General features: G+C 36.4%; 1 protein-coding gene across 7 annotated transcripts in view; it reads left to right on the top strand.

Annotated features, from left to right (window-relative positions):
• The first annotated feature begins 801 nt into the window (after positions 1-801).
• slc12a7b (solute carrier family 12 member 7b) overlaps positions 802-18,858 on the top strand; it is a 71,933-nt gene continuing 53,876 nt past the window's right edge. For 2 of the 7 annotated variants that reach the window (XM_079862741.1, XM_079862742.1), the window contains exon 1: positions 802-1,117. In XM_079862741.1, coding sequence (XP_079718867.1) covers positions 952-1,117 — 166 coding nt within the window. In that variant the 5' untranslated portion in view covers positions 802-951. Of the gene's footprint in view, positions 1,118-17,119; positions 17,485-18,858 lie in introns of all 7 variants that reach the window. The other 5 variants (XM_079862744.1, XM_079862745.1, XM_079862743.1 and 2 more) reach the window with 4 other exon arrangements.

Raw genomic sequence — 18,858 nt, forward strand, 5'->3', positions numbered from 1 at the left:
CGACACAAGAGGGAAACAGACAGTGGATGTTAATGAAGCTTCAGACTCATGTGAATATGAGTTTAGATCAGACAGACGTCTATATAAAACATAGAGAACATGACAGCAGAAATCCCATGTGTCTGTCATAAACATCCATTAAATAAAAGAATACTTTTCATCAGAACAATTAAACAACAACTGCTCACATATCTGTGCTTATCATTTAGCGAGAGCTTGTCCAGTCCACAAATAATTATCATTTACTGAAAAAAAAAAAAAAAAGAAAAAGAAAAAACATAATTAAAAAATGGACTTACAAATTTAATCAAATTGAACTAAAATAAAGCTGAAATGTTTTACTTTCAATGAAAAGTATTTTGTTAAACAGCGGTGATTCTAAATCAATTTCCTGGCATAGTTTTTGTTTGTTTTGCTTTATAAATCTATAAATCATACATACATATATACATATACACCTACACATATACATAGGCTACTACATAAATACATACATAGGCTATATACATAATTACATACATACATACATACATACATTAGGCCTACATACACACATAAACAAATACATAAATGAAGAATTAGGGCATTAATAACATTAAAATATATTTTTTAGAAATTATCTTGTGTTTTTTTGTAAACAATGGCTTTACATTGGACTAATTTATTGAACTATTGGATCTTGAAATGGCACAATGCAATTTATTAATTTTTAAAAGTTAAACCTGATGAGACTGTGATCTCCAGCATGCTTCTGTTATTTATACGAAGCCCCGTTCAGCTCTCAGCCAATGAGCGCAGGGCGTTCTGCACGGACGCGCCTCACACACATTCACGCCTCTGTGCGCGCGCCCTCACAAACTGTCAGATTACCGGCTATGAATCACGGGCGTAAGCTGTCTGATCCCTGAAGTTTATCAGACACCGGACAGGTCCGATTCACGGACGACCAACATGAGCGAGAGGTTCAGGGTCGTGCCGGTGGCCGCGCATGAGAGCGCGTTTGGAGACGAAACGGACGGAGACACGGTGTTTGACGCCGGTGTCGGTGAGGGCGAGCGCGCGGAGCGGCGGGGGTCGGTGCCCATCCTCCAGTACAGCAGAGAACCCAACAAATACGGTGAGACGGGTTCCGTTCATACGGACAGAAAGTCTCTCTCTAAACTCTTGTATTATAATAAACGGAGAGCCGTTATGTTGAATATAATATGATAATCGCGCGCGTCCAGAACTCAGTCAGTAGTTTGTCGCGTCACTCGTGTAACGTTACAGTGTAAACAAATGAACTTAATCGTCGTTTTGGTATTAATGAATGAAGTTACATACAAACGGACGTGTGCAGAAAGATCAGTGTGTCTGAATTCATTTAGTCAATCGAAGATATGGAATATTATTTATTGTGACGGTTTGTTTTTATAGATTTCTCTGAGGAGGTTTAATTCTCCCAGGGCCGTTAACCTGATAACGTCTTTTTTTTGTTCCTGGAACGTCATGAGAACGTTAATATCGAACATATTTTCAAATTTATGTTATTGAACTTTAGGAAATGGTTTAAAACGGTAACCGAACACTAACGTTAGCGGAACGTTCTGTGTTTTTTTGCTTGTTTCCACTCTTTAGTTTTACTAAACATTCAGTGACACTAATAAGTGTTTATTGAAATGTTTTCTGACAGGAGTAAAATGACTGTGAGTGTTTAGACTATAAGATTGAGGCGTTCAGTTCAAATATGTCTTTGTTTAGTAATAATTTACAGTTTTGCAATAATTCAACATTTAGAATTAGTTGTTAGTTTATTTTCATTAGTAAAAGGGCTGTTTAAATTAAGATGTTAATACAAATGCAGTTGTATTAATGAGTATGCTCTCCATCAACAACAAAAAAACAAACAAAAAAAAACACTGTAACCATAGTAACAGTTACAGTAAAACTGTGACAACTTGTTATCAATGTTTTCAAAAGACCAGAATTAATATGATTTTAATTTAACAACAACATTATCTATTATAAGGCTTTATTTTAGTGATATTGTTAGTTCCTGTGAAATGACTTGTTTGGCATGTTTGACACTGTGTATTTTGCAGGTGTCATGTTTATATGTATCATGCTGCTGTTTTATTGCAATTACTTTATTACTAAATAAGCACAATAAAGAGGGTTTGCTGGTTGAATTGTGCAGTCTAATAATGCTTTATATGTCCTTATAATATTAAGCAAAAAATGTTTCCTCATTTATTTTTTACGCTTTTCCTTTTGTATTGGCCTAACCAGGTGATAGTGTTTTATGCAACACGATGCCCTTTTGGTTTTACATGACTGCCTGATTTCAGGGGCTTGTCTAGACGTGTCTTGGGACACTTTTCACGCTCAGCTGTCTTCATTAATTACCATGACACATCTGTTTGTTTCCCGGGTTAGACATCTAGCAGCCTACATCTGAATCTGCTTCTGTTTTCCAGGCCTTTAATAGTCTATCTTTGCTCTTTGAATCAGTAAATCACTATCACAATTATATCGTGAAGTCTATGTCCATGTAGACGTAAGAAAGAACCAACCAACCACATTAATTGAATGCATTTTAGAGTTTCTCTGTCTAGATTCGGTCTTTATCTTTGATGGATATGAAAGCCTTACAATTGGTCCTTCATTAAATTTAGCCTGCAGTTTAATCAAAGGCCTCTTAAAGCCAAAGTGCTTTGATTATCTACTGTAGCACCAGTCACATATTCTATAAAGAAGTCTATAGTGTAACTGAGCTGATCTCCTGCAGAAGTCCTTTAGAAGGTCCGGGTGATTTGGAGATGGCGTTTAATGGAGGTGCAGTGACTGAATATGTGGCTCAACGTTGTGTTTTTAAGAGTCGGTGTTAATCATATAAAGAGCAAAGGGAAAGTTTTTGTGATGTGCTTTTCAAAGCTTTTATCAGAAGTGCATTGAGATGATCCTGAGAGCATGATCAGACCTACAGATACTACATTAGTTTCATTTGTTTGGCGTGTTCATTTCAGAGCAAATGGGAGTCATCTTCCAGATGGTTGATCTGGGGGCGTTGGATTGGGTTACACACTCATTATGGGAGTCAGGAACATCTCTGTTCATATATGTGGTGATGCTCTTATAACCTTCACTCCCAGACATAGAACAATGCTGAGCGCAAAGTTGCTCCCAAACATTAAGCAGTTTTGTGGTCTTACAGACATAGAATATTGCTAAATAAGGCCATTTTTCCAAACCCAACCCAACGCAAAGGCCTCGTTCCCAGACAGTGCAGTCCAGTGCGAAGCCATGATGTTGGGTTTTCATTTCAGAAGCGTATTGCAGTTTATTGCCCAATTAAAAACCAAAATGCAACCAAATAAAAATCCCATTTGTCTGGGAAATTAAAGGAATATAAATAAAGGAATATAAATAAATACAAATTGGAATATTGTTGATTACAACAGACAATAATTTAGACTCTCACAGTTTGAGAAATCACTTATGCAAAACTCTTGCACTCACAATGTAAGTCCAAACGGAGGTACAAATTGAAAGTTTCTTGGAGAGAACTAAAAATGATATACAAATAAAGGCTAGTTTTATTTTTACTCTTTTAGAAGCTGAAAACCTAAAAAAAATCTAGTATTTATATTTAATTATTTTAATTGTTCTGTAGTATATTATTCATAAAGTCAAAAGGAATGAAAAAGTTCCCAATTTTTTTATTTAAATTTGACATTAAAACATGTTTGAAAAAAATATATCGAAAAGTTGACATTTGAAAGAAACACAAACTATGGCACTGTTTATGCTGTAAAATAGATTTTTTTATTTTTCAAAAATTACTTACTACATTTAACCAAACATTTGGTTCTCAAAAAAAAAAAAAAAAAAAGATGACTTCTAGTCAAAACAAAAACGCAACAACAAAAAACAAACCAATTGAAAGTGTTTAAGCTTTAATAGTTGCTGATTAAGTGGTTTCATATGCCATATGATCCTGTACACACATTATTAGTAAAGACCACATGATATTTCAGCAGAGACACAGCGCTGAGTCGACAGATCTACTGCAAAGTTCTTGAAAGTGTATTTTTCAAACCACGTGTTTCATGTGTGATCTGAGACGAGTGCTTTACTTTATCTGCTCTGTGGAGTCATACTGTGACCCTGTTACTGAAAGGTCATGATCATGATAGAACTGAACTCAGTAGAGCTGGAGGTCTTGGATGCAAACATGCTCACTTTCTGCTGTTTAATGGAGGTTAAAGCATCGTGTCCGGTGTGTGTCCACATCCACCTGCTGTGGTCAGATCTCAGAGACTGGAGGTCGAGTGTTAGACACACGGTGGTCTTCAGTCAGGGTCAGGGCGGAGGAAAACAGAAGTGGGAATTTTTATTTAGCACATTTCTCCGTCAGGACACTGAACAGCTGACCAAAGCAACAGTCCTATTTGTGTCGGCTGTTTGTCTGCACATTCATAACAACAGTGGTGTGTGTTTCTATATTTCCATTTTCTTCTCTTCTTCTTGCATATAAACATGATGCATGTCATCCAGTTTGTCTCTGTGCTTCTGGGCTGCAGTAATTAGCTTTAGAGTTCAGGAGTCATTTGTAAATTTATCGCTCTAATTGGCATCATAAGATGAGAATCATGTGACTTTGTGCTCTTGTTCAGATGGTTGGTTTGTTTATGATAGTAAACTGCATACCTAGACCTCATGAAATAAAATCTGATAAAAAAACAGAGCAAAGGAAGCAAAGTTATACTGTTATTTACTGTTATGTGATACTGTTATTTTACTGTTTACTGTTATGATTTACAGTCAAACCTAAATTTAATCAGACACCTTGCTATCCTAACTTACATAAATTAACTACAGTGCACTACACCCACAGTAAAAAAAAAAAAAAATCAAAAATGATATATGGTGTCTGAATAATTTTTGATTTGACTGTATATACTTATTATTTTATTAATATACAACTATTACTTAAACATTTTACTTACACTGCTGAGGATAGGAGGGATTTGGGGACATGTGCTGCATCCGAATATGACTTTCATAGGCAAAAAACATAGTGAGCCGAGTAGTATGTCCGAATTCATAGTATTAATAAAACAGTATTAATAACAGTAGGCAAAACGTACCTTCTACTTCTGTCGAGATTCTGAAGTGTGCATCTGATGGACACTTTACTATCCCATGAGGCCACAGGAGAGGATTTGTGAATGGAGTTGAAGCAGCGCAACTGAAACCGAAGGTCACATGACAACATGGCAGATGAATGTTCATATTTCATTCATACTGTATTCATACTATATAGAGCTTATGCACCAGAAAAACAAGCTCGCAGCCAACTTTATAATATTGTCCTTGAACTTCCGGTCTTGCGGTCACTCTGTATATTTCAATGGCATCGCTGCCATAGTGGATTTACTTTTTGTAGATTTAACGAAAGTTATCATAAGCATTGTAATGTTTGAACCGGATGTCATAAAAACAAGCAGTCCATTCATAAATACGCAAGATCACTGTGGAAATACAAACCGGAAGACAAAAGACGATGAGCGCAGCACTGAAAAGGGGCGGGGCTACAGAACATAGGCGTAATTTGCGGGTGGGACGGGTGGGACATGTCCCCACCACTTTTTGCTAAGGTCGATATTGTCCCCACCACTTTTGAAACATCTCGCGGCACGAATGTACCAATACAAATAAATAAAACATCTCCAGTTAACTAGCAGAGCATTCATTTAGTTCGTTTGTAAGAGGCGATCTAGCACTGAAATGTGTTGTTTTTGAAATCAAGTGATCAAAGTGCTCGTTGCCGCTGCGATCAGATACAGATACAGACACTGGCGCGGATACTGTGTTCTCTTGTGGCTCGCGCACAGTCTTCACTCGGACGCGTGCTTCAATCCGTTGTGGAGACTCTCTATTCGTTCCGGTGAAATTACAAAACAAAATGCATACAAACGTATGCTTGCCTGATATACAGCCACTGATAAACATAATCGGTTTTAATGAAAAAAAACAAAAAACAAAAAAACCTATATAGCCTACGAGTGCGGATTAGAACCCACAACCTCTGACACGCTTGGCAAAAGTTCTACCACTGGACCATTTCAAAAAACACATTTTTTTTAACGGATTTACCCACACCAACATATATCAAACCTCATTAAACAACAAATTAAACCCATGCACTATTTCAATCGATTGCTGGACATCGTAATGTTATTGTACATACATCGATTTATGATTTAGCATTCATAAACCCCCCCCCCCCCCCCCCGTTATTTTTTTAAAAACCCGTCCCACCCACTTTTTAAAACAAAGTTACGCCACTGCTACAGAAGGTCTACAGATCAGTTTCTTTTAACAGTTTAAGCTTCAAAACAAATGTACAGTATGTAATTTCTGACACAGTAATTCATTAAGGCCAATCGCTGCATGACTCTTCTCAGCCGATCTGTGTTGATTATGCCGTGAGAAACACAAACGGGGTTCTTCTTCATGTCTGTTATCCACTGTGTGGAGTTTCATTCCCATCAGCCCCGTGCTGAAGAACAGTGTGCTCTTGGCTCTCGACTCTTGTTGTCCATGTCATCGCGCTCCGGCTCTCAAACATTGCTCAGGCGTTGAAAGTAGCAGGTGGTCTCTTAATGCTAAATAAACTCTGGCCGTCAGAATCAGTTTAGTGTTATATCTGTGTCTGGGAGACATGCATGAAGAACCAATGGCAGGCCAACGTTTAAAGGAACAATTCACTCAAAAAGTTGTCATCACCCAAATGTCGTTCCAAAACTGGATGACTTGCTTATTCCATTTCATTAGGACCCAAAAGGTGATTTTAGGTGGGATGTTTCTCACTAATAATCCAATCGTGATGCAAGTTTGAATATGTGCATATACTAATGAGGTTTAAATATGTATCTTATTACACAAAATTATCATATTACTTCAAAACACTTGAAATATAATCAATGCATAATGTGTCTATGGACTAAATTTAACCCAGCTAACTGGGAATGTTTCCAGAACTTTGGCTAACGTTCTAGCAAGGTTCTGTCGAAGTTATGAGCAAACGTTCCAGGAACATTAATAGAATGTTCATTCAGAATTATCTGGCATTTAATTCTCACAAAAACTTAATTTACATGCCATTTGTGGAATGTTTTTCCTGAAATGTTTCTATAATATTTTTTAAATGTTACTTGTTTCAGAGCATTCAGAAAACATTCAAAAGTAATGTTCCCATAATGTTTGCAAAATGATAAAATAGGACGTTTACTTTAATGTTTTCTGTGTAGCATTTTCAAAACATTTAAAAGCAGGAAGTTTTGAAATAATTCTGAAATAATGTTTTCATTGGGAATGTAAGCAAAACATTCTTACAATACATTTTTGTTCGATGGGAATCTTCTAGTTTTGAAGCTTGATAATGTCTGTAATTGAATGGAAAAACTCAATGAGAAGAAAATAAGGACATACTGGTTTGTAATGACATGAGGAAATGAAGACAGAATTGACATATTTGGTAGAACTTTTTCTTTAAGTGTGGGGCGTCAGTGTCCATACCATGAACAGATTGTCGGGTGTCTGGTGGACACTGTCATGTCGGTCTAATAAAGTCTCAGTCGATAAACCCTCACACTCATTGAGATAAACTGAGCCGCTGGCACCGTGGGGGGTTTTGTTGGCCTTGCGTTTGGCACAAGCTCCCATTCCAGGACCTTCTCACGGTCACCAGGATCAAACCACCCTCTTGGATAATCTCGAATTCTCTGGATATTTGTCTTGTGCTGCAGAGGAGCAGAAAAAGCTGTCACCTGATCTGGCCGTGTATGACGGACAGCTGAAGCCTCTGCTCCGACACTTGAGACGCGTGTCTCGGCCAGAACGCCTGAGCATCTGTCATCGCCTGCTAACAGTCGCTTCGCTTTAGAAGCAGCGAACCTCCGACCATCTCCAGCTGTTGACTTAATAGTAATTATTTTATATGTGCCAAATGGATTAGTGCAGATTCCTCGCGTGACGGAGGTCTCGTCGCTACGGCGTGACATTTCGTGATCACTCTGCTATCTGTTTTTAAACTCTCTGTAACGTTCCACTCTTGTACAGTCAAGACTGTTTTAGACACAGTGACATGCACTGGATGGGGGTGAACATCTACTGTAACAGACATGCAGTGTGTGTGTGTGTGTGTGTGTGTGAACTTCTTCTGTTAGTTACAGTTACATTAAACTAGTGAGATACAGGCTAGTTTAAAGACCACTCTTGGTCAAAATCAAGTTTTAAATGTTGTTTATATGTGTATGTGGTGTTTTATTATGCTTTAAGACAGATTCATAACACCATTGTTGAGTATTTTCTTCTTAAAATTGAAGTGTACCAAAGACCGCCCCTGTTTCCAACATCACAAACATGTGACCAATCCCGTCAGTATAGGGGCGGGGCTTTACTCCACTGACTTTCTATGATGTTCAAAGCGTTTCTAAGTACGCTGATTTTATGAAGGCAGATTTCTGAATCTCGGATGTTGAACGGGAACATGGTTTGTGTAACATTAGCAACACATTATTAGCTGTTTGATAACATAGTCAAGCCAAAGGATAATCATATAAATTACTGTTATGTGTCTGATATTGTAGAGAGCGATACATAAAATGCATTACTAGTAGACGACCCTGTATAATTCATTATTCCTCTCCTTCTTCTGAATGAGTTTCTGGTTCAAATATATATCGCTGAATTAAACCAATATTTCCACTTGAAATTGTGCATTTACTACAGTTACAATTGCATATTCGCGTATTAAATGAAGCAAGGGTGTCGAGTTACATTTAAGCTATTTTATGGCTGGAAAACCGTTTAATGTCATTATGATTTTCGAAGATAAGTTTTAAAGGATAACATTATTGACTGCAGGGGACTTTAAGATATTCTCGTTTGCTTGAATGATTAACAGAAATTAGAATGTATCCATTCCAGAATCTGCCAAATGCATTGTAAACAATTAGCATTTTTGGTAATTATTGTGTAAAATAAATGTTTGCATTTATATGGTGCGTTAGTCATCATTAGTATCATACAGTAGATGTACCATTATAATTTTTGTTAATATTATGTTAATATAATGAGTTAATATAATTAATTCGTTTTTAAATGTTCATTTTTCATTACTTCATTTTTTTTTTAAATTATCTATACAGTTTTTAATTTGAATTCAGTTTTAGTTATTTTACTTCGTTAAACTAAACTAAACTAAAATGAGAAATGTTGCCTTTGCAACTACATTGTAATTTGTTTTCAGTTCTTATTTAAAATAGAAAATACTATTTTAGTCTTTCTACTTTAAAATGTAACTAATTTTTGAATGTATTTTAATGTTACTTGCTGCTAATTGTGAAATGTTCTTGCAGTTTCTGGGTGAAAATTGTTTCTTACACAAAATAATTCAATAATTTAATTTAATAAGTTTTTTGTTTATTTTATTTTTTTAATGGTTTTAGTTTCAGTTAATGATAATAACATTGTCACCCCCTCTTCCTGTTTCGACATTCGTATAACTGACACTGGTAAAACGCCCCTTATTGGTCAACACCAGCGAGATGATGCATCACTAAAATGGTTTAGTTCTCCTTCAGGGTCTAAGCCAGGGCAAATGAGTCTGCTTGTTTGCTCTATAAATGTAGCATGGAAATATTACTGCAGGTCTAAAGAATCTTTGTGTAAAAGCTGGTCAAGTGGAAAGTTTGGTTTTGTAGATGTCATGATGCCAGGAAAAGTTTTCTCCAGTGCATTATGTGCGGTCTCGCTCCACACTGTTGCTTCGTTAGCATGATCGCTGTAAAATCATCAATCGGACTGAACTGTCATGTCAAACAAGCACAGAATTTCATACAGAAATGCTTTGAAAGATGTTTAGATGTGTTTTGCTTGCTTTACCACAGACAATCAGCAGGTGGCAGCAGATTTTTTCCTAATACTTTTGTTACATAACAGCACTTTACACACCCAGCACACTTGTTACTTCAACTTCAACCATCTAAAGCTTCTTATAGGACACTAACTGTTGTGAATTAATGTTTAGAGCACTATGACAATATGTGCTTTGCTCACAGGATCAATAGTGTTTACACAAGACTGTAAGGTCGCATATTTGACTGTACTTGCAATATGACTTTACATATTACTTTAAAATATTAGGCGACTATATATATAAATTTTACATATTACTTTAAAAAACACTATAGTAAAGTAACACTTAACTGTAAATGACCTTTTGTGCAGGTAACATTTTTAATTTTATTATAAAAAATATTATTTTTGAAAATAATATACTATGAAATTCCTTAGAAATGTGTAATTCATCTCATTTTATATATTTTTTAAATAGTTTGTATGTTTCTTGATTTAGTTTCCACATTATATATCTGTTCTGACCACCACTGTGACCCTTCTGACGTCTCCAAAATCTCTCACAATTGTCGGTGTTTGTATTGTACATTTGTGATTGTGTTAGACTGTGCAGGTTTTTATAGTTTCTTTTTATTTATTATTAATTGCGCCACTAAGCTTTTAGATGCAGTCCAGCCTTCAAAGTGCAGGAAATGAGACCTGACTAAACAAATCCAGCTTCATAAATCAGCTCAGCTGGATGTATAAATCACACAGTTTCTGACCGGATCTGATTCTGAGACGATGGTTGATCTCACCTGCCAGAACGGCGGTATCTGGGATTAGCCAGTTGGAGGAAGTTAGTTTCCTTCAGAAAATGTGCGTCCTGTAGTTTGCAATGCCCAGTAAATCCAAACGCTTTGGACATTTTGCCATTTTAAAGGTTGTTGCACAGGTGGAACCAATTCATTAGAGCAAATTCCTGGCCGCTTTTACATTTTCCGGTTGCTCTTTAGTCATTCCTGGGGAAAAGATCAGGTCTGCCCTGACCATGGATGGCATATTTTCATTTGTGTGGTTTTAGTTGATTTCATTATAATTATTTTGAATGATTTTATTATGTAGACAGATGGCCAGAGTTTAGCTTGAAATTATATATATGATCAAGATACCTATATAATATTTACAATATGTTATATATATATTGCATATTTATGTGCATCATATAGATAAATATGTATAAATTGCATATTATATATATATATATATATGTTATATAGTAATGCATTGTGACTTTTTTTGTCATTTGATGCATGTACTGTACATGTATAACAGCATTTCTGTTGTTTATGTTGTAAAATCCTCTTGCTTTTTCCTAGTATTATGAAACTTTAACTTTAGGACAAGATAACACATTTTTAAATAGGAAACCAAACCAAAGTCCATCATAATTGGAAATTCCTTATGGAGATAACTGAGCAAAACTCTTTCAGCTGTTGAGCATTCAGTGTCTTTGCTCCTTTAGCTGAAAGTGAACAGCTGTCAATACTTATATCTGTGACCGCACACACACGATACCATAAGCAACTTACAGTTTACAGTTTCCACATCGGACATAAGTAGCATGACGAATCAAAGCTATATCAAGCCCATTATAATCAGTGAAGTGCTCATCTCAGACTTTGCAAAGTAGTTCAATCGGTAAACAGAATCTCTGTAAACTCTACTGAATAGCCACATGTAAATACCATTGTACTGCCCAGCCTTAAAGTCGACACAAAGAAGTTTCAATAGTCTTTTCTTCCCAATTGTGATGTATAATCAAGTGAAATGGCTTCTGGAACATGAACAAATGTGGGCGGGGCTTGATTTTTTCCATGTTGGCATTGATTGGATGGTTGGATGGTTGTGGTTTGCTATTGGTGGATCTCATGTGAGTGACAGGTTATAGCCCCGCCCTCCTCATCAGAGAAGAGATGCTGCAAGGGGGAGGGGGAGTTATTTGATCAAAGATCATGAGGGACAGATGAATAATTTAACAAACACTGCAATATTCAATAAAAAAACAAACAAGAATTTTGATTTCATGCTGACTGTAAAGCAGTAATGGATTTATAGGGGGTTTTACTAACTCTGTGAAGGTTTAATTGAGAGTAAACAGTGTTGAGCAATAATGCACAAGTAAACAGCGTCAGTACGTCCCAGAATCCCGCTGTTTTTGGTCCATTAGTGAGTCAGTGCATGTTATTTTTATCACTATGACCTGGCCGGTCTGACCGGTGAATCCTCCTGTGGGCCGTTAGTGTTCTCGAGTCTGTGTTCTGAGCAATGCAGTGTAATTCAATCTGAAGTGCTCGACTCCCAGAACACCCTGCATATCACTGCATCCTTTGTGTGTGTGTGTGTGTGTGTGTGTGTTACCTCACAAGAGCAGTAGCATATTAAACTGGAGCCTTTTGGTCTTTCTAGGAGGAATTAATGGTCCACATGTCATGTTGATCATGAGGAATGTGGAATAAATCACATTACTGATCGGCACTGACTTCCTCTTTGCTATTCTTTTATGGTTTCGGTGTGTGTCGTCCAGCAGCGTCTGTGATTCAGACATCAATGATTCCTCAAATCATGTGTCATGTTGAGGAAAGATGTACTTTATTAAAGTTCCCCTGTAGTCAATCATTTTATCCCTTAACACTCATCTTTGATCACCAAAATGACATATTTAAACATTTTTTCCTTGAAAAAAAATCCTTCATGCCTTAAAATATCTTCAATGTAACTCGACACCCTTGCCTCATTTAGTATGCGCGGTTCTATGAATATGCGAATGAGCCCCGCCTCCACTCACTCACTCAGCTCAGAGATCCACTGGTTGACGATCACACGTTGATCTGATTGGTTACAAGGTAGTTTGTGACGTCAGAAACACCAGCGATTTCAAAGCGTGTTTTTGAGACTGTCTTTGGTTCACTGCAGTTTTAAGGAGGAAATACTCAGCAATGCTGTCGACTTATGAATTTACACATGATTTGTCTTAAAGCATATTAAAAACACCACATAGACATATAAACAACATTAAAAGCTGGATTCTCACCACAGGGGGACTTTTAAGTGAACAGAAGCAGATCCATTTCAACCTGCTGGACCATAAAACAGGTGTAAATATCACACTGATGCACCTTATCTCAGGTGTCTCTCTAAATAAAGTGCTGTTTTATTTTACTGTCCTGAATGTGGTCATCGCTGGTGAAAAAAAAAAAATTATGCTATTTTAAAAGTTCATTATTTTGATTATTGGGTGTAATAGAATAGGTTAGCATGCTTTAATGTTTAAAAAAACATAATTTTTCACATATTGTACATTATTGCAGCTCCTATATACAGTCTGTCTGAAACATGCTGATTTCTACAAAGCCCCTCCTTCTGAAAAGCAGACTGCTCTGATTGGCCAAACACCTCAAGCGTGTGTTTGAAATGTAATGGCCCTTACTAGGCCTGCACGATATTGAAGAAAAATGCGATATGCGATAACTCATTAAATACTGCGATATTCGATATGTGATACGATAATGCTTAAAGTGTGTAAAATAAACTTAAATTATCATAAAATATTTAAAATGATATAACCTACATACGTGTTTCACATTATTTTTCTGACAAGAATTCATCCCTACAACTTCTGAAAGTGAACATCAGTGTTTTACTGTAGCATAAGAGCATAAGCCTACATTAGGTTTATTAAACAACAAAAACTGAATAATCAAATACTGCTTAGTTTTCACTGTATGAATTAAATATACTGATTCTTATTAAAGCTACAACAGTTATTCTTTCCAAAACTTTCCAGAAGTTATTCTTTCTGTGCTTTCCTGCAGCTCAAACAGTAGCTCGTTGGCACTTACAACGCTAATGTCATGGGTTCAATTCCCAGGGAAAGCAAGAACTGATAAGAATGTAAATGTGTACCTTGAAATGCAATGTAAGTCGCTTTGGATAAAAGCGTCTGCCAAATGTAAATGCTATAATGTTATTCAGCCGAGAGCAGTGAGTGATTTTCTCTTTCTCTTTTGTTCATGACCCCAGTTATTGCAAGCCGTTACGATATTCATATTGCGATATATACTGTTACGTCCCTTTTAGAGTTAAATAGGGGTAAGGGAATATAACATTTAAATAAAGATGTGTGTGTAACTCAATATGAAGGACAGGCCAATAAAAGGAAAAAGATCAACTCAAAAAACTCCGCTCAAAAGAATTTATTTTTACAGTGCCAAAAGTGAAAGAATGAAGAGAAAATAATATTTACAGACAATGAGGAGAACAACAAGACAAATAACAATACTAAACAAAAACAAACAAAGGTGGGAAGGCGAGCTCGAGAGATGCCAAATAAAATAAATAAATAAAACAGAACAACTAGCTATAAGATTAATTCAACTAAACTAACTACCAAACGAAAAATGTAGAAAAGAAAAGTCTTCGGCGTCAAGACGCCCTAACCAAACTACACTGACTACAGTATAACAAAACTTACAGGGTGTGGCACTCTCCTAAACCTAGTGTGTCTAATACAATTCAAGATGTCCTACGTGGTGCGCAATGTATGTCGCGCGACTTACTAACCTGCTCCCTCCTTCCCAGCCTCACACGCACCGTGATGACTGAACAAGAATGAACAGTATAACAAACAAACACTTCACAACCACTATACGACAGTTGATTAACTCACACGATAGACACACAGAAATCGGCGACAGCGAGCCAAAGACAGTATTGCCATTCGCAATATTTCGATAGTTTAGATATATTGTGCAGCCCTGGCCATTACCATAATCACGAGCCTCCAAGGCTTCTAAACTATTTGTAAACACAGAGTTAATAATAATAATGTGGTCTGTTTTGACATATCAGTTTCGAGCTTGAGTCAGATATTAAAAATGCGGATGATCAAGCTGATCATTTTTTTCATTGCAAGCTTGACTTCAGCAGAATGTGTGACAGTGGTGAGTAGTCTAACCGGCGCTGTGCTCTCCAGGTTCACGAAGCCGTGCTCTGTAAAATACACCGTGCACAAGCAAACTTTTGGGTCGTACTGCTCAGGAACAGCTTTATAAATAAATCTTAACCTCTAAAAAGCAAAAGTGGTTTTGCTTTCTCATCCAAAACACACAGCGACAACACTTCTTTCATTGCATATACTTTTGGTCGGCTTTATGCTAATATTACACACAATGTACACAACAATACGTGGATGTTTGAGAAAGTAATATCTGGACTTTAATCAAGGCCTTTTAGGCTGGTCTGGATCAGCGTTCTCTGTTAGACAGAATAAATCGCTTTGTGGGAGACTATGAGCTTTGTGACTTTGCAGATCGTTTGCACAAAAAGATTTACACATTAAAAGAAAAGGAAAACATAAAAAGCATCATATGACCCCTTTAAATGTATTAATATGCACTTGTAGTCTATAAAACTGTACTTGGAATGTACTTAAAGTACACTTTCCTGACTGTTTCTTAACACACTTAAGTATATTTGTCAAGCTTTAAAGAAGTACACTTATTATGATGTGTTGACTAACATACCAAAGCACATGTAAAGTATTTGATTATAATTTTAACTGTAGTGTGTTATTCAATATTACATTTAAAGTTAATACATTTTAAGTGTACTAAATTTACACTTCCTTATTACAAATGTGTAACTGCAAATATATTTAAATACATGCCATGAAAGTTTCAATCAAAATGAAAAAATGTAAGTATATTTCAGTTTACCATAAATGTTTGTCAGTACATCGGACAGTAGCCGTATTTCAAAGACAATAGAAGTAAATATGAAATCAAATTCCATATAAAGATATACTTAAGTCCTACACTTAAGTGGATCACTTAAACACTCTTAGTTCAACTAATTGCATTTAATATGAATTTAAACCGTAATATATTTTACTTTAATTGCCGAAAATCCGAAAACATTACATTCAGTTCACACGACTTGAGTATCTTCTTTTAATGAAGTATATTTAACTACTCATTTTAAAAGTATGCCGACATACTTCATTTTCACAAGTGTTCATTTAAGAATGCTGCAGGTTTTCCTGACCACAAACAGTCTTGCCAAAAAACACAACACAACCGAAACATTTCACATCAACATCTGCAACAAAAGCAAGACGCAAAATCACGAGTCATTTTAGCAAACCATTCTTCTTCTTTTAGGTTTAGTAGATTTCACTGAATTTTCTTCTGTGCCACACACTCTTCATTTTCTTTTCTAAATGTTTCATAATGTAAAACTCTGTTAGATGTGAATCTAGAAGTTTCTACTCAGCCAGTGCAGACATGTCTTTTTACTGAACTAAACTGCATGTCAAAGGTCATGAAGACAAAACAGCTCATGACTTGTGAAGCACGACAACCATTGCAGCCAGAAGATCTCACCGTACAGTATGTCGAGTCTCATAGTTCTCGTGAGGAATAAACGCTCCTTAAAATAAATTCCCCTGTTGAACCGCAGAGCTATGCTGTTTGTCTGCTTTAATGACAGGCTGCTGTATTCCTGGACTTGTGTTTGCATTGTGCACATGGGCGAGTGTGTTTACACATGCATGCATACAGTAACACTTAGTACGCCTTAAACCACTGCTTTGATGTTAAAATAATTTCTTCTATCCCGGGATAATGTGTAGATTTACTAAGTCTTGTAGTTTTTTGCAAACACAGTTAAGCTTTTTGGCCACAAATGGGTTTTCAACCTGTTTTACATCTGTAATGTGACGTACACTGTTCAAACTTTTGGGTTCAGTACTTTTATTCATTAAGGATGCATTAAATTAATCAAAAGTGACAGTGAAGACATTTATAATGTGATTTCTGCTTCAAATAAATGCTGTTCTTTGAACTTTATATTCATCAAAGAATCCTGAAAAATATATCATGGTTTCATAATGTTGCTTTGGGAACTAACTGAAATTTAAATAAGGTTTTTTTATATTTTACATTTACATTTATTAATTTAGCAGATGCTTTTATGCAAAGGAATACAAGCAGTTTTTTTTTTTTTTTTTTTGATTTCAGTTACCGTTTATTTTAATTCAAGTTACGGAAATTATTTTCTAAGTTGGTTTTAGTTTTAGTTAAGGATAATAACCCCTGCTGAACAGGAGGAAGTTCCTTAAAGAGGTTCTTAATCAATAGTTTCCTTTATCTGGTGTGGTGTTGTGTCTGTGAAGGTTCATTCTGCCACAGGCGAGAAAAGGAGACGAAGCTCATGTGTGCAGAAAGGACGGCCCACTGGGCGGAGCTTCCCTAACTCCTTATATGGGTGAAGGCTGGTCACATGATCAAGCCGGTGTCAAAGAGATAGGAGCACAACTGAGAACTTCGAACCACAACTCTAACAAGCCAGCGCAGAGGAGGAGAGTCAGCGTGTGTGAGACAGACTGATAAGGAGCAAGACAGACGTCTCGCTGAGAGACACATGGTGAGAAAATGCCCACCAACTTCACCGTGGTCCCCGTGGATGATGGCAGAAAGCCCGCCGAGGAAGACTCCGATGACAACAACGTCCTGAAAGAGGAGGATGAAGAAACCGTAGGTGAGGCTGGGAGTTTTCTAGACTACGGTGTGTGTATCAAACAGCCCAGCTGGAGCTCGTGTAGCGTGCCGCTTCAGGGTAACTTAACGGGTCACTGTCCGCAGTTTGTTTGTCTTTCTCTCTCTCTCTTTCTCTCCGCGCTGAGCGAACACGCCTTCTCTCTTTCCTCTTTCACATGGGTGAGAGGAGCATGTGCTGAAGAAAAGCTTACGTGATTATTGTTTGAAACCGTTTCTTGTATCATGTTTCATTTATTCATTTAATGCTTCTATTAGTGCACATTATCATTAGAAGTGCTGCATCTAGTCAATATTTATGCATAAATGGCTGCGCTGTGGACTTATTTCTACATACACTGGCATAGTTTAACAGCATGTTTCCTAAAGTAGGGGGTATATTGAATTTGCATGAAAAATTCTCTGTGAAATAAGCTGGCAATGTAAATTGAAGCATCATCACAGAGTTTATCATTAGGCAACTTTTGTAATCCTTGTCTTTTAAGACAGAAATGTTTGTAGTAGCATTTCATATTGAATATCCATGATAAATTCAATGTGATTTGGCAGGCAATAACAGATGCATCATCATGAATTTTATGCACTTTTTTATTTGGTTGTTGCATTTTCTGAAAGACTTTATAGTTTAGTCTTGTAGTTATTAAGAAAGAAATGTTTATAATAGCGTTTCATATTTAAAGTAGCACAAATTGTGATTGAGTTAGTTTGATTCATTAATGTGAATCAATTTCGGTGAATCAAGTCTGAATCAGTGCATCATTCAAAATGTTTGCTGTGACTTTTAAAATGTTTTCACAAAAATAAGCTAGTTAAAATGATTTATTTATATGCATTATTAAATTGCTGCGAATGAAAAATGATTTAATTTAGTGAAAACATATTGTAAAGAGGCATGGATTATTTTAAACTAGTTATTTACATAATGCATTAAACGTTTAGAATTGATTTCCCTACATGTAGATTAAAATGATGTTTGGAAAATAAGTTATTTTAGAGCAAATACATAAATATTGAGATGTATATTGAATATTGGCTGAAAAACAAAGACATTTTTCTTTATTTTTTTACCTCTCGGTTATAAACTGCAGCTTGTAACGACCACAGGTCACTGAGTTCATCTCTAATGAATCTCCACAGAAACGAACTGTTATTACATGTCGTGCACCAGCCGATGGCCTTTCTCCTGCTAATTGCTACCTTGGCTTACAATTACGGCCCAAATTTTCCAGGCTCAGTAGAGGAACTGAATGCATATTAAGGGTTATGTAAGCGGGCAGTTTTCTGTGTTGTGCAACGGCTGTTTTTCTTCCCCGTCTCTCCTGTGAGATGAACACGGACTCGGATTCCAGTCAGCGCT

The sequence above is a fragment of the Squalius cephalus genome (genome assembly GCF_949319135.1).
Source record: "Squalius cephalus genome assembly, chromosome: 25".
In the NCBI taxonomy this organism is placed as follows: Eukaryota; Metazoa; Chordata; class Actinopteri; order Cypriniformes; family Leuciscidae; genus Squalius; species Squalius cephalus.